General features: G+C 35.5%; 1 protein-coding gene across 2 annotated transcripts in view; it reads left to right on the top strand.

Annotated features, from left to right (window-relative positions):
- CD200R1 (CD200 receptor 1) overlaps window positions 1-4,264 on the top strand; it is a 58,459-nt gene extending 54,195 nt beyond the window's left edge. For both annotated transcript variants that reach the window (XM_055381613.2, XM_063704028.1), the window contains 3 exons: window positions 116-224; window positions 771-816; window positions 1,505-4,264. In XM_055381613.2, the coding sequence (XP_055237588.2) occupies window positions 116-224; window positions 771-816; window positions 1,505-1,627 (278 nt within the window). In that variant the 3' untranslated portion in view covers window positions 1,628-4,264. The remainder of the gene's footprint in view (window positions 1-115; window positions 225-770; window positions 817-1,504) is intronic.
- Window positions 4,265-17,312: the final 13,048 nt, after the last annotated feature.

Here is a 17,312-nt window from a genome sequence, read left to right as displayed (position 1 = left end):
AATTCCTCTATGTCTTTTTATGGTTTGATAGCTCATTTCTTTTTAACACTGAATAATAAGATAGTACATTATTTGGATTGTACCACATTTGAACCATATATTTTTGTGTCTACAGTTCCAGGTGCCAAAAAATCAGCAAAATTATATATTCCATATATCATCCTTACTATTATTATTTTGACCATCGTGGGATTCATTTGGTTATTGAAAGTCAATGGCTGCAGGTATTGACTAATGAATGTTTTTTTCTTCTTCAGCTTTATTAGGCTAGAAAAGAGTCAGAAATACAGAACTGACTGTATTGGGTATATTAGGATGTTAACATCAAATCTCCCATAATCAAATCTTGAAGGTGTTAGACTTGGACTACTTAGAATGATGAGAGAGACTTTGCTAGGTTGCTTTGGCATAGAAGCATGGAAAATTAGGCCATTTAGGGTAGGATCTTGGGAGAGAAAGTGCATGTTAATTTTTACATTTGGGTACATAATTACAATTCCTTCATGCACCAAAGAGGAGATGTTACATGCATTCAATTGCATCAAGCTTCTATTGCATAATTTCACTTTTTCAAAATCCGGAATATTCTTATTTGGGGATATTAACCACGAGCAGTATTCTTCACTTATTTCTAGTAGTTTCTTTCTGATTTATTATGGCTTCTATCAAAATGAAACACAATTGTCAATAGTATACTGTCTTATTTTCCCATTTTTCGATCTAAACAATGATGTTTCCTCCATTCACTTCAATTTATTTTATTTTTATAGAAAATATAAATTGAATAAAACAGAATCTACTCCAGTTGTTGAGGAGGTAAGATAAGATAAAAAAGACTAATTGCAAACTTAAGCCAATAGTCTGAAAATCTAGCAACATAATTTGTAGTTTGTATCAATATTAGTGTTTCAGTTGAAAAACTAAAACAATTCTGACTTGCAGTGCTTATATGTGTGATTACTTTGTTAATTATCTATCAAATACTATTTATACATCACTCTGAACCACATTTTCACTTCATGAACTATATCCTAACACATATGATGTTTGGCTCCTTTAGACTGTAATCTTTAGAGGAAATGAATTGGTGTTTCTTGTCACCAGTTTGAAAGCATCTCTAATTCCTGACTTTTCCTTTTCAATACTATCATTATTTTTCTCTTACACAAACTTAAAACATATCCTGCTCCTTCATCTCTTATTATAAGTAGCTTACTAAGTCTCCAAAGCTCTCCTTTGGAATACTTCTCATATCACTTCATTCATCTCCATTCCTACTTTCACAGAGCCATTATCTCCACACAGAGACTTATGTAGTTAACAAATACTTTTTGATAAAATGTTAGAACAAAGCCTGCTCTTATGTTTATATAGGCCCAGAAACAATTATAAGCACTCTTGAGCACCTGTTAGAAATACTAAAGCTATGGGCAACTGTTACAAAAATACAGATAGTCTCTGTGATGATTTTTTGAATTGATTTTAACTTTGAGTTCTTTCTTAGGATGAAATGCAGCCCTATGCCAGCTACACAGAGAAGAACAATCCTCTCTATGATACTACAAACAAGGTGAAGGCGTCTCAGGCATTACAAAGTGAAGTTGGCACAGACCTCCATACTTTATAAGTTGTTGGACTCTAGTACCAAGAAACAATAACAAACGAGATACATTATAATTACTGTCTGATTTTCTTACAGTTCTAGAATGAAGACTTATATTGAAATTAGGTTTTCCAAGGTTCTTAGAAGACATTTTAATGGATTCTCATTCATACCCTTGTATAATTGGAATTTTTGATTCTTAGCTGCTACCAGCTAGTTCTCTGAAGAACTGATGTTATTACAAAGAAAATACATGCCCATGACCAAATATTCAAGTTGTGCAGGACAGTAAATAATGAAAACCAAATTTCCTCAAGAAATAACTGAAGAAGGAGCAGTTGTGAACAGTTTCTTGTGTATCCTTTCAGAATATTTTAATGTACATATGACATGTGTATATGCCTATGGTATATGTGTCAATTTATATGTCCCTTTACATATACATGCACATATCTTTGTCAAGGCACCAGTGGGAACAATACACTGCATTACTGTTCTATACATATGAAAACCTAATGATAAAAGTCTTAGAGATCATTTTATATCATGACAAGTAGAGCTACCTCATTCTTTTTAATGGCTATATAAAATTCCATTGTATAGTTATATCATTATTTAATTAAAAACAACCCTAATGATGGATATTTAGATTCTTTTAAGTTTTGTTTATTTCTTTTAAGTTTTGTTTGTGGTATAAACAATACCACATAGAATGTTTCTTGTGCATATATCTCTTTGTTTTTGTTTGAGTATATCTGTAGGATAACTTTCTTGAGTGGAATTGTCAGGTCAAAGGGTTTGTGCATTTTACTATTGATATATATGTTAAATTGTGTCAAATATATATGTCAAATTCCCTCCAACATTGTTTAAATGTGCCTTTCCCTAAATTTCTATTTTAATAACTGTACCATTCCTACTTCTACAGTTGCCACTTTCTCTTTTTAATCAACCAGATTAAATATGATGTGAGATTATAATAAGAATTATGCTATTTAATAAAAATGGATTTATATTTTTGGTCATGTTTGTAAGAGAGTGAATGCACCTGTGAGAACATTAGCTTCTTCTGAACTCATTATATCTCCACAGAGGTGTTGATACTTGATGCCTAACAGTTTTGCAGTTGTGCTACATTGGAACTGTGTATTTTTATGGTGTACATTCTATTGTGATATATTTATTGAATAATTAATGTCTATTGACCATATAAGTGGTGAAAAATGCACCATAGAGGACATGGGGTATTTATTTATAAACTATGAGCTACATGATAAGCAAGTGGCCATGGGATGGCATGACCCTCCCCTCCATATTTTTGTGGAGCAAAATATTGGCAATGTTTATGTGAATCATTGTTAATATCATGAAATTATTTTTAATTAAAAACATAAGTCTATTTGCTCCATAGCAGAAAAAACATGAAAAGTTTTTTCATCATGATAGAAATTGAAACAAAATATATTCATTCTTCAATCATACCATCCGAGATTTTTAAGACATTTAAGCTATTTTGTCTTATAAGTGTATTTTTCTCCCTCTAGACATTTCAGTTACTATGGATTTTGTCCTCAAAGGGACTGTTAGTCTATTTTGGATGTAAAGCTAATCTAATGACACTTGGCACATGATATTTTGATCAAGCCATTTTGACTTGACCAAAAAGCAGTGTCCATTAGGTTTCTGCATATAAATATTACCAAGCAATGTTCACAATAGACATCATTACACTGTCCTTGAAATTTATTAATTCTTCATCCAACCCTGGTTGAGCTGAGGCTCATAGTTAGGTTCAAGACTATCTGTTTAAATATTACTGAAAAACAAAGTAAGACAGTACTAGGCTTACCTCTTAACTTGATAATGTCAAAACAGGCATGTTAAATGACATCATAGAAAAGACTTCAAGATAATTTATAGAAGTTAAATTATATTGTACAGAAAATAATTGTATGAAAATCTCTACTATGGGGCTGGAACATGGTTGAACATTAGAATGATATAAAAAATTATATATATTCTCCAAATCCATGCTAGACCTGTCAAATTAGAGAATCTAGAGATTAGACCTGGTGTGTCAGCAAGGTCATCCAGGAAGCAGAGGCTGAGACGGAGTTAGGTGTGATTACTTACATAGTAGATTACATTTTACAAATAACATTTTATATGTCTCATTTACTGTGCTTTCTCCCCATCCCATTTTGTATCTTTTCCTTTGCTTTGCTAGATTTGTCAATTTTCTCTCTCTTTCTCTGTCTCTCTCTCTTTCAATATCTCTAATAATTTGAAAGTAATTCATCATAACTAAACATCTATTGGGGTTATGCTTCACTTACAAACTTCTGAAAACGGCTTTACTGAGATATAATTGATATATTTAAGTGTACAGTTTGTTAAATTTTGCACATATTTAAAATGTGGACTTTGGTAAATGTTGACATAGTTTTACATCTGTGAAACCATCAGCATAATCAAGATAATAAACTTGTCCATCACCCCCCAAAATTTTCTTGTTTCTTTGTGAGCCTATCCCTACAATCTTCTTGTTCCTCCTCATCCCCTGCTCCCCAGGCAACCTCTGATCTGCTTTCTGTAACTATGTATTAGTTAGCATTTTTTAGAATTTTCCATAAATAAAATCATGTAAATATCATCACAATAGACACTCTTTTATTTTTTTGGTTGGACTTTTTTTCTCATTATAATTATTTTGAGATACATCCACATCCACACAATGATACTTCATTCTTTTTATTCCAAATAGTATTTAATTTTATAGCTATACCAGTTTGTTTATCCGCTTGCCTGTTGGTGGACATTTGTGTTGTTTCCAGTTTTGGGTTATTAGAAATAAAGCTGCTATACACATTATTTTGCAAGTATTTTTGTTGACATATATTTTTATTTTTCCTGAGCAAATACTGATGAGTGGATTGGCTAGATCAGATGATATGTAGATGTTTCACTTTTAAAGAACTTGCCAATCTTTGTTTATTTTCTTTTTTAAATTTTTTTAAAGTAAACTTTTAATTTCAGATTCGTTTCATTTATTATTATTATTATACTTTAAGTCCTGGGATACACGTGGAGAAGGTGCAGGTTTGTTACATAGGTATACACGTGCCATGGTGGTTTGCTGCACCCATCAACCCATCATCTACATTAGGTATTTCTCCTAATGCTGTCCCTCCCCTAGCTCCCCACCCACCAAAAGGCCCCAGTGTGTGATGTTCCCTTCCCTGTGCCCATATGTTCTCATTGTTCAACTCCTACTTATGAATGAGAACATGCGGTGTTTGGTTTTCTGTTCCTGTGTTAGTTTGCTGAGAACGATGGTTTCCAGCTTCATCCATATCCCTGCAAAGGACATGAACTCATTTTTTATGGCTGCATAGTATTCCGTGGTGCATATGTGCTACATTTTCTTTATCCAGTCTATCATTGATAGGCACTTGAGTTGGTTCCAAGTCTTTGCTATTGTGAACAGTGCTGCAATAAACATACGAGTGCATGTGTCTTTAAAGTAGAATGATTTATAATCCTTTGGGTGTACACCCAGTAATGGGATTGCTGGGTCAAATGGTATTTGTAGTTCTAGATCCTTGAGGAATTGCCACACTGTCTTCCACAATGGTTGAACTAATTTACACTCCCACCAACAGTGTAAAAGCATTCCTATTTCTCCACATCCTCTCCAGCACCTGTTGTTTCCTGACTTTAATGATCGCCATTCTAACTGGCGTGAGATGGTATCTCATTGTGGTTTTGATTTGCATTTTTCTGATGACGAGTGACGATGAGCTTTTTTTCATATGTTTGTTGGCAGCATAAATGTCTTCTTTTGAGAAGCATCTGTTCATATCCTTTGCCCACTTTTTGATGGGGTTGTTTTTTTCTTGTAAATTTGTTTAAGTTCCTTGTAGATTCTGGATATTAGCCCTTTGTCAGATGAGTAGATTGCAAAAATTTTCTCCCATTCTGTAGGTTGCCTGTTCACCCTTATGATAGTTTCTTTTGCTGTGCAGAAGTTCTTTAGTTGAATTAGATCCCATTTGTCAATTTTGGCTTTTGTTGCCCTTGTTTTTGGTATTCTAGTCATGAAGTCTTTGCCCATGCCTATGTCCTGAATGTTATTGTGTAGGTTTTCTTCTAGGGTTTTATGGTTTTAGGTCTTAGGTTTAAGCCTTTAATCCATCTTGAGTTAATTTTTGTATAAGGTGTAAGAAAGGGGTCCCGTTTCAGTTTTCTGCATATGGCTGGCCAGTTTTCCCAGCACCATTTATTAAATAGGGAATCCTTTCCCCATTGCTTGTTTTTGTCAGGTTTGTCAAAAATCAGATGGTTGTAGATGTGAGGCATTATTTCTGAGGCTTCTGTTCTGTTCCACTGGTCTATATATCTGTTTTAGTACCAGTACCATGCTGTTTTGGTTACTGTGGCCTTATAGTATAGTTTGAATTCAGGTAGTGTGATGACTCCCTTTGTTCTTTTTGCTTAGGATTGTCTTCGTTGTATGGGCTCTTTTTTGGTTCCATATGAAATTTAAAGTAGTTTTTTTCCAATTCTGTGAAGAAAGTCAACGGTAGCCTGGTGGAGATAGCATTGAATCTATAAATTACTTTGGGCAGTATGGCCATTTTCATGATATTGATTCTTCCTATCCATGAGCGTGGAATCTTTTTCCATATGTTTGTGTCCTCTTTTATTTCCTGAGCAGTCGTTTATAGTTCTCCTTGAAGAGGTCCTTCACATCCCTTGTAAGTTGTATTCCTAGGTATTTTATTCTCTTTGTAGCAATTGTGAATGGGAGTTCACTCATGTTTTGGCTCTCTGTTTGTCTGTTATTGGTGTATAAGAATGCTTGTGATTTTTGTACATTGATTTTGTATCCTGAGACTTTGCTGAAGTTGCTTATCAGCTTAAGGAGATTTTTGGCTGGGACGATGGGAGTTTTCTAAATAGACAATCATGTCATCTGCAAACGGAGACAATTAGACTTCCTCTCTTCCTATTTGAATACGGTTTATTTCTTTCTCTTGCCTGATTGTCCTGGCCAGAACTTCCAATACTATGTTGAATAGGAGTGATGAGAGAGGGCATCCTTGTCTTGTGCTGGTTTTCAAAGGGAATGCTCCCAGCTTTTTCCCATTCAGCATGATATTGGCTGTGGGTTTGTCATAGATAGCTTTTATTATTTTGAGATACGTTTCATTAATACCTAGTTTATTGAGAGTTTTTAGCATGAAGGGGTGTTGAATTTTATCAGAGGCCTTTTCTGCATCTATTGAGATAATCATGTGCTTTTTGTCATTGGTTCTGTTTATGTGATGGATTACGTTTATTGATTTGCTTATGTTGAACCAACCTTGCATCCCAGGGATGAAGCTGACTTGTTCGTGGTGGATAAGCTTTTTGATGTGCTGCTGCTGGATTCAGTTTGCCAGTATTTTATTGAGGATTTTTAGCACTGATTTTAATCAGGGATATTGGCCTGGAATTTTCATTTTTGTTGTGTCTCTGCCAGGTTTTGGTGTCAGGATGATGCTGGCCTCATAAAATGAGTTAGGGATGAGTTGCTCTTTTTTTATTGTTTGGAATAGTTTCAGAAGGAATGGTTCCAGCTCCTCTTTGTGCCTTTGGTAGAATTTGGCTGCGAATCTGGCTGGTCCTGGGCATTTTTTGGTTGGTAGGATATTAATTACTGCCTCAATTTCAGAACTTGTTATGGGTTTATTCAGGGATTCGACTTCTTTCTGGTTTAGTCTTGGGAGGGTGTTTGTGTCCAGGAATTTATCTATTTCTTCTAGATATTCTAGTTTATTTGTGTGGAGGTGTTTATAGTATTCTCTGATGGTAGTTTGTATTTCTGTGGAATCAATGGTGATATCCCCTTATCATTTTTTTTGTGTGTATGTATTTGAGTCTTCTCTCTTTTATTCTTTATTTTGTTAATCTTTTCAAAAAACCAGCTCCTGGATTCTTTTTTTTTTTCTTTTGACAGTCTCACTCTCTCGCCAGGCTGGAATGCAGTGGCATATTGACTCACTGCAACCTCCACCTCCTGGGTTACAGTGATTCTCCTGTCTCAGCCTCCTGAGTAGCTGGGACTACAGGCACACACCACCATGCACAGTTAATTTTTGTATTTTTAGTAGAGACAGGGTTTCACCATGTTGGCCAGGATGGTCTCGATCTCTTGACCTCATGATCTGCCTACCTTGGCTTCCCAAGGTGCTGAGATTACAGGGGTGAGCCAGTGTGCCTGGCCTGGATTCATTGATTTTCTGAAGGGTTTTTTGTGTCTCTATGTCCTTCAGTTCTGCTCTGATCTTAGTTATTTCTTGTCTTCTGCTAGCTCTTGAATTTGTTTGCTCTTGCTTCTCTAGTTATTTAATTGTGGTGTTAGGGTGTTGATTTTAGACCTTTCCTGCTTTATTCCTGTGGACATTTAGTGCTATTAATTTCCCTCTTAACACTGCTTTAGCTGTGTCCCAGAGATACTAATATGTTGTGTCTTTACAGTTTGGTATGTTTTTGCAGTGGCTGGTCCCAGTTTTTTCTTTCCACATTTAGTGCTTCCTTCAGGAACTCTTGTAAGGCAGGCCTGGTGGTGATAAAATCTCTCAGCATTTGCTTGTCTGTAAAGGATTTTATTTCTCCTTCACTTATGAAGCTTAGTTTGGCTGGACATGAAATTCTGAGTTGAAAATTCTTTTCTTTAAGAATGTTAAATATTGACCCTGAATCTCGTCTGGCTTTTAGGATTTCTGCCAAAAGAGCCACTGTTGGTCTGATGGGCTTCCGTTTGTGGGTAACCCGACCATTCTCTCTGGTTGCCCTTAACATTTTTTCCTTCATTTCAACCTTGGTGAATCTGATGATTATGTGTCTTGGGGCTTGAGGTTGCTCTTCTTGAGAAGTATCTTTGTGGTATTCTCTGTATTTCCTGAATTTGAATGTTGGCCTGTCTTGCTAGGTTGGAGAAGTTGTCTTGTGTTTATGTCTGTCTCCAAATTCCCTCTTTATATAAGGATTCCAGTCATACTGGACTACGGCCCACCCTAGTGACTTCATTTTAACTTGATTTTCCCTGAAGTGACCCTGTCTGAAGTATTAGGGGCTAAGACTTCAACATGTAAATTTTAGGGGAACACAATTCAATCCATAACAAATATATTGCCTTTCCATTTCTTTTAATTTGTTATAGCAGCTAACACTTTTCTCCCAGCTATAAATTTACCATCACAGATCCCGTTTTATGTAAAGAGATTATCACTATGACTATTGGTTTGGAACAAATATTACTGAAAGTCACAATTCATGCATTTGAGGGTGGAGGAGGTATGCTGATTTTGTATTCTGTAACTTTATTGTATTCATTTCTTAGCTCTAACAGGTTTTTTTTTTGGTATGTGTGTAATCTCTAGAGTTTTTTTAAATATATAAAATCATGTCATCTGCAAACAGGTACAATTTTACTTCTTCCTTTCTGATTCATATGTCTTTTATTTCTTTTTCTTGCCTAATTACTCAGGCTAGGACTTCTAGTATTACACTGTATAGAAGCAATGAGTGTGGACATTCTTGTCTTGTTCCTGATCTTAGTGGAAAAGCCTTCAGTTAATCACTGTTAAGTATGATGTTAGCTCAGGACTTTTCTTTATGATCTTTATTATGTTGAGGTACATTCCTTCTATACCTAATTTGTTGAGAGCTTTTTAAAATTTTTTTATTTTTTATTTTATTATTATTATACTTTAAGTTTTAGGGTGCATGTTCACAATGTGCAGGTTTGTTACATATGTATATATGTGCCATGTTGGTGTGCCGCACCCATTAGCTCATCATTTAGCATTAGGTATATCTCCTAATGCTATCCCTCCGCCCTCCCGCCACCCCACAACAGTCCCCGGTGTGTGATGTTCCCCTTCCTGTGTCCATGTGTTCTCATTGTTCAATTCACACCTATGAGTGAGAACATGCAGTGTTTGTTTTTTTTGTCCTTGCAATAGTTTGCTGAGAATGATGGTTTCCAGCTTCATCCATGCCCCTATAAAGGACATGAACTCATCATTTTTTATGGCTGCATAGTATTCCATGGTGTATATGTGCCACATTTTCTTAATCCAGTCTATCATTGTTGGATATTTGAGTTGGTTCCAAGTCTTTGCTATTGTGAATAGTGCCACAATAAACATACATGTGCATGTGTCTTTATAGCAGCATGATTTATAATCCTTTGGGTATATACCCAGTAATGGGATGGCTGGGTCAAATGGTATTTCTAGTTCTAGATCCCTGAGGAATCGCCACACCGACTTCCACAATGGTGGAACTAGTTTACAGTCCCACCAACATTGTAAAAGTGTTCCTATTTCTCCACATCCTCTCCAGCACCTGTTGTTTCCTGACTTTTTAATGATCGCCATTCTAACTGGTGTGAGATGGTATCTCATTGTGGTTTTGATTTGCATTTCTTTGATGACCAGTGATGATGAGCATTTTTTCATGTGTTTTTTGGCTGCATAAATGTCTTCTTTTGAGAAGTGTCTGTTCATATCCTTCATCCACTTTTTGATGGGGTTGTTTGTTTTTTTCTTGTAAATTTGTTTCAGTTCATTGTAGATTCTGGATATTAGCCCTTTGTCAGTTGAGTAGGTTGCAAAAATTTTCTCCCATTCTGTAGGTTGCCTGTTCACTCTGATTGTAGTTTCTCTTGCTGTGCAGAAGCTCTTTAGTTTAATTAGATCCCATTTGTCAATTGTGGCTTTTGTTGCCATTGCTTTTGGTGTTTTAGACATGAAGTCCTTGCCCATGCCTATGTCCTGAATGGTATTGCCTAGGTTTTCTTCTAGGGTTTTTATGGATTTAGGTCTAACATTGAAGTCTTTAATCCATCTTGAATTAATTTTTGTATAAGGTGTAAGGAAGGGATCCAGTTTCAGCTTTCTACATATGGCTAGCCAGTTTTCCCAGGACCATTTATTAAATAGGGAATCCTTTCCCCATTGCTTGTTTTTGTCAGGTTTGTCAAAGATCAGATAGTTGTAGATATGCGGCATTATTTCTGCGGGCTCTGTTCTGTTCCATTGGTCTATATCTCTGTTTTGGTACCAGTACCATGCTGTTTTGGTTACTGTAGCCTTGTAGTATAGTTTGAAGTCAGGTAGTGTGATGCCTCCAGCTTTGTTCTTTTGGCTTAGGATTGACTTGGCAATGTGGGCTCTTTTTTGGTTCCATATGAACTTTAAAGTAGTTTTTTCCAATTCTGTGAAGAAATTCATTGGTAGCTTGATGGGGATGGCATTGAATCTATAAATTACCTTGGGCAGTATGGCCATTTTCACAATATTGATTCTTCCTATCCAAGAGCATGGAATGTTCTTCCATTTGTTTGTATCCTCTTTTATTTCATTGAGCAGAGGTTTGTAGTTCTCCTTGAAGTGGTCCTTCACATCCCTTGTAGTTGGATTCCTAGGTATTTTATTCTCTTTGAAGCAATTGTGAATGGGAGTTCACTCATGATTTGACTCTCAGTTTGTCTGTTATTGGTGTATAAGAATGCTTGTGATTTTTGCACATTGATTTTGTATCCTGAGACTTTGCTGAAGTTGCTTATCAGCTTAAGGAGATTTTGGGCTGAGACAATGGGGTTTTCTAGATATATAATCATGTCATCTACAAACAGGGACAATTTGACTTCCTCTTTTCCTAATTGAATGCCCGTTATTTCCTTCTCCTGCCTGATTGCCCTGGCCAGAACTTCCAACACTATGTTGAATAGGAGTGGTGAGAGAGGGCATCCCTGTCTCATGCCAGTTTTCAAAGGGAATGCTTCCAGTTTTTGCCCATTCAGTATGATATTGTCTGTGAGTTTGTCATAAATAGCTCTTATTATTTTGAGATATGTCCCATCAATACCTAATTTACTGAGAATTTTTAGCATGAAGGGTTGTTGAATTTTGTCAAAGGCCTTTTCTGCATCTATTGAGATAATCATGTGGTTTTTGTTTTTGGTTCTGTTTATATGCTGGATTATGTTTATTGATTTTCGTATGTTGAACCAGACTTGCATCCCACAGATGAAGCCCACTTGATCATGGTGGATAAGCTTTTTGATGTGTTGCTGGATTCGGTTTGCCAGTATTTTATTGAGGATTTTTGCATCAATGTTCATCAAGGATATTGGTCTAAAATTCTCTTTTTTCGTTGTGTCTCTGCCCGGCTTTGGTATCAGGATGATGCTGGCCTCATAAAATGAGTTAGGGAGGATTCCCTCTTTTTCTATTGATTGGAATAGTTTCAGAAGGAATGGTACCAGCTCCTGCTTGTACCTCTGGTAGAATTCGGCTGTGAATCCATCTGGTCCTGGACTCTTTTTGGTTGGTAAGCTATTGATTATTGCCTCAATTTCAGCGCCTGCTATTGGTCTATTCAGAGATTCAACTTCTTCCTGGTTTAGTCTTGGGAGAGTGTATGTGTTGAGGAATTTATCCATTTCTTCTAGATTTTCTAGTTTATTTCCTTAGAGGTGTTTACAGTGTTCTGTGAGGGTAGTTTGTATTTCTGTGGGATCGGTGGTGATATCCCCTTTATCATTTTTTATTGCATCTATTTGATTCTTCTCTCTTTTCTTCTTTATTATTCTTGCTAGTGTTCTATCAATTTTGTTGATCTTTCAAAAAACCAGCTCCTGGATTCATTGATTTTTTGAAGGGTTTTTTGTGTCTCTATTTCCTTCAGTTCTGCTCTGATCTTAGTTATTTCTTGCCTTCTGCTAACTTTTGAATGTGTTTGCTCTCATTTCTCTAGTTCTTTTAATTGTGATGTTAGGGTGTCAATTTTAGATCTTTCCTGCTTTCTCTTGTGGGCATTTAGTGCTATAAATTTCCCTCTACACACTGCTTTGAGTGTGTCCCAGAGATTCTGGTATGTTGTGTCTTTGTTCTCATTGGTTTCAAAGAACATCTTTATTTCTGCCTTCATTTCGTTATGTACCCAGTAGTCATTCAGGAGCAGGTTGTTCAGTTTCCGTGTAGTTGAGCGGTTTTGAGTGAGTTTCTTAATCCTGAGTTCTAGTTTGATTGCACTGTGGTCTGAGAGATAGTTTGTTATAATTTCTGTTCTTTTACATTTGCTGAGGAGAGCTTTACTTCCAAGTATGTGGTCAATTTTGGAATAGGTGTGGTGTGGTGCTGAGAAGAATGTATATTCTGTTGATTTGGGGTGGAGAGTTCTGTAGATGTCTATTAGGTCTGTTTGGTGCAGAGCTGAGTTCAATTCCTGGATATCCTTGTTAACTTCCTGTCTTGTTGATCTGTCTAATGTTGATGGTGGGGTGTTAAAGTCTCCCATTATTATTGTGTGGGAGTCTAAGTCTCTTTGTAGGTCACTCAGGACTTGCTTTATGAATCTGGATGCTCCTGTATTGGGTGCATATATATTTAGGATAGTTAGTTCTTCTTGTTGAATTGATCCCTTTACCATTATGTAATCCCTCTTTGTCTCTTTTGATCTTTGTTGGTTTAACGTCTGTTTTATCCGAGAGTAGGATTGCAACTCCTGCCTTTTTTTTGTTTTCCATTTGCTTGGTAGATCTTCCTCCATCCCTTTATTTTGAGCCTATGTATGTCTCTGCACGTGAGATGTGTTTCCTGAATACAGCACACTGATGGGTCTTGACTCTTTATCCAATCTGTCAGTCTGTGCCTTTTAATTGGAGCATTTAGCCCATTTACATTTAAGGTTAGTATTGTTATGTGTGAATCTGATCCTGTCATTATGATGTTAGCTGGTTATTTTGCTCGTTAGTTGATACAGTTTCTTCCTAGCCTTGATGGTCTTTACAATTTGGCCTGTTTTTACAGTGGCTGGTACTGGTTGTTCCTTTCCATGTTTAGTGCTTCCTTCAGGAGCTCTTTTAGGGCAGGCCTGGTGGTGACAAAATCTTGAGAGCTTTTTATTGTGAAAGAGCATGGAATTTCATCAAATAATTTTGTTTGCCTCCACTGAGATAATCATGAGATTTTTTTTTTACCCTTCATACTGTTAATTTGGTATATTACATTGGTTTTTGTATGTTGAACCATCCTTGCACCACAGGGTTAAATCCCAAATGGTTATGGTATATGATTCTTTTAATGTGCTGTTGAATTCAGTTTGTTAGTATTTTATTGAAGATTTTTGCATCTATCTTTATCAAGGATATTGGCTTATAGTTTTGTTTTCTTGTGGTGTCTTGTTCTGGTTTTGATATCAAGGTAATGCTTGCCTCATAAAATGAGTTTGAAAGTGTTCTTTCCTATTGAGTATTTTGAAAGAATTTGAGAGCAATTGGTACAAATTATTTATTAGATGTTAGGTAGATCTTTCCAGTGAAGGCATCAGGTCCTGGGCCTTTCTTTGTTGGGAGTTTTCTGATTCTGGTTTCAATCTTATTGTTAGTTATAAGTCTTTCTATTTCTTCATGATTGAGTCTTGGTAGGTGATATGTTTCTAAGAATGTATCCATTTCTTATAAGTTATCTAACTTGTTGGCATAAAATTGTTCACAGTAGTCTCCTGTAACCTTTTTATTTCTGTGGCAACAGTTGGAATGTTTCCCCTTTAATTTCTGATTTTATTTATTTATTTGTCTTTTCTCCTTTTTTTCTTAGTCTAGCTAAAGGTTTGTCAATTTTATCTTTCAAAAAGCCAACCTGAGTTTCATTGATGTTTTTCTATTGTTATTCTATTCTCCATCTTGTTTCCTTCTGCTCTAATCTGTATTATTTCCTTCTTCTGATAACTGTGGGTTTAATTTGTTATTATTATTCTAGTTCTTTGCGGTATAGAGTTAGGTTTCTTATTTGTGGTTTTTCTTCTTTTAAATGTAGGCATTCATTGCTATAAACTTCCCTTTTACCACTATTTTTGCTGTATCTCAGGAGTTTTGGTATGCTGTACTTTCATTGTTGTTTGTGTCAGGTGTTTTTTATATCCCCTTTTGATTTTTTTTTGACCCACTTGTTCGAAAATGCATTATTTAATTTCCACATATTTACGAATTTTCATCAACATACAAAAATCAGTTGCATTTCTATATACTAATAAACTATCTGTAAAGGAAATGAGGAAAACAATCCTATTTACATTAGCATCAAAAAATACTTGTGAATAAGCTTAACTAAGCAAGTAAAATACTTGTTCACTGAAAATTACAAAACATTGATGAAAGAAATTAATGAAGACACAAACAAATGGAAAGACATTCTGTGTTCATGGATTGGAAGACTTAATATTGTTACAATGTTTATACTACCTGTTATGGTTTTCATGTTTGCGTTGCCTCCAAAATTCTTGTTGAAACTTAATGCTCAACGCAACAGCATTAAGAGGGGGGCCCCTCAGAAGTGATTAAGCTGTAAAGGCTTCACCCTCATGAATGAACTACTGACTTAATAAAGAGGTAGACAGGGGCAAGTTTACCCCCTTTGTCCCTTCTGTCATGTGAAGACACAACATACTTACTCTGCAGAGGATTTAGCAAGAAGGCATCGTCTTTGAAGCAAATAGTAGCACTCATAAGACACTGAGTCTACTGGTGCCTTGATCTTGAAGTTCTCAGCCTTCAGAGCTGTGAGAAATAAATTTCTTTTGTTTGCAAATTACTCAGTCTGTGGTATTCTGTCATAGCAGCAAATAGGCTAAGACACTACAAAGATCTACAGATTCAATTCAATTCTTATCAAAATTCCATGACATTTTTACAGAAATAGAAAATCAATTATAAAATTCATATGAAACCATAAAAGACCTTAAACAGCCAAGAATAAACTTGGAGGCATTACACTTCCTTATATCAAAATATACTACCAGGCTACAGTAATTAAAACAGTATGCTACTGGCATAAAGACATCTATAGACTGGCATAAAGACATCTGTAGACCAGCATAACAGAATAGAGATCCCAGAAATAAATTCATGCATATATAGTCAACTGACCTTCAACTAGGATTCCAAAAATACACAATGGGGACAGAACAGTCTCTTTGACAATTGATATTGGGGAAACTGAATAACCCTAGGCAAAAGAATAAAATTGGGCCCTATCTTATAGCCTACACAAAAATCAACTCAAAATAGAAGGTGGGCAAGAAATAGAGGATAGAATTTCTTTGTTATTTCACTAAAAATCCCAAATTCACCTTCAAATGTGTTGAGGAATTATCTATCTGGCGACAAGAATCTGATCCTGGTGATAACTCTATAGTATAGAAAGTTAACAAATGTGCACAATTATATCCATCTTTTTCATACAAAGTTATCACTAACCATTCTTTTTGTCTAGCCAAACTGAAACCAATATGAACCACTGGAAGTGGGTGGGGTGAACGCACAGGAAAATCCAAGGGCGGATTATTGTGTGGTCAGGAAGATGTAAGGAGAATTTACGGGCAGAAACTTCAGCCTACTGGTTAGCACTCTTTACCTTTGCAACCCATGTAGCAACCCTGAGTTTGCAGAAGGAAAGAGCATATCCTAAATTGCTTTAGCCAAAAAACAAACTGAATAGAGATGAAAAGAGATATTAAGTAAATATTATGAAGTAGAAGAGGCTAATACAATAATTTAGGTGAAGAATTATTTGTATTATGATCTTTTTGAGCATGTTACTTTTAAATACTTTCTGCCTCAGTGATTTCTATGTTAAAGTGCATCTCCCTGGAAGGAGAGATTGTGTGTAACTCCTCTCATAAACCACACAACAAAATACCAAAAAATATACATAGATACACATACAAAATGCAGTAGAAGGTAAGGAAAATTACTTATGAAAAGGTCTTTCTTTCTATGCTGGTTATTCTTCTACTGTATCATTAATTGACTTAGGATAAGTTTCTTAACCTTTTCGAATCTCTACTTCCTTATCTATAAAAATAAATATAACTATACATGCCTCATAAGAATCATTCTGACAGTATCTGGGACATAGCTCAATCAATTACAATTGGATCTGAATCACGGGTCAAATATACATGCTTCTCTTGAAATAAGTAAATGTATAAAAGCACAAACCAGAAAATTCAGTCATTATCACCTCAACTGTGCAAACAGGAAATGCTTCTATTTAAGTTGCTCATGAGCCAAAAATACAACCATCTAAGAGAGCAGGGGATTTCTCACCAGTGCTAATGGAGCAGAGCAAGAGAAGTAAAATACCATAACTAGGCCTATTATACAGTGGAAGAAAACATAGAGGCAAAGATAAGAAAAAAAAATAGAAATAACTCCCTTTGGAAGATGGCTTCAGCTTTTGGGATACTGTTCACATTTTTTTCATAGCTGGTGAGTCTGTTGGCCAAGTTGTGGGGATGCTGAGGGGTGTTGGGCGAAGTAGAGAGGAAACCATAATTAGAAAAATACATTAGAATATTTTTCCACTACAGCTTTTCCACTAGTCCTTTAAAATGCTCAGTTTAAAATAGCTCAAAGAGTGAAAATGCTACTCTTATTTTAATCACTATGTTTTAAAAAAGAAAGATAATGTCTTAATTACTTATATTTCTGCCAAAATTATCTTTGAAAAAACATTTCTTAATTAAAAAATAAAGAAAAAAATGCCACAGGATTTTAAATAAAAATAGAGATTTCTAGTTTGACATGGTGAATTGATGTATCATGTCTATTCTCTCCTGAATGCCTATTAATATGACAATAATAATATTT

Source organism: Gorilla gorilla, chromosome 2 (assembly GCF_029281585.2).
Source record: "Gorilla gorilla gorilla isolate KB3781 chromosome 2, NHGRI_mGorGor1-v2.1_pri, whole genome shotgun sequence".
NCBI lineage: Eukaryota > Metazoa > Chordata > Mammalia > Primates > Hominidae > Gorilla > Gorilla gorilla.
The sequence above is the reverse complement of the archived record's forward strand: the minus strand, read 5'-3'. Positions and strand labels throughout refer to the sequence as shown.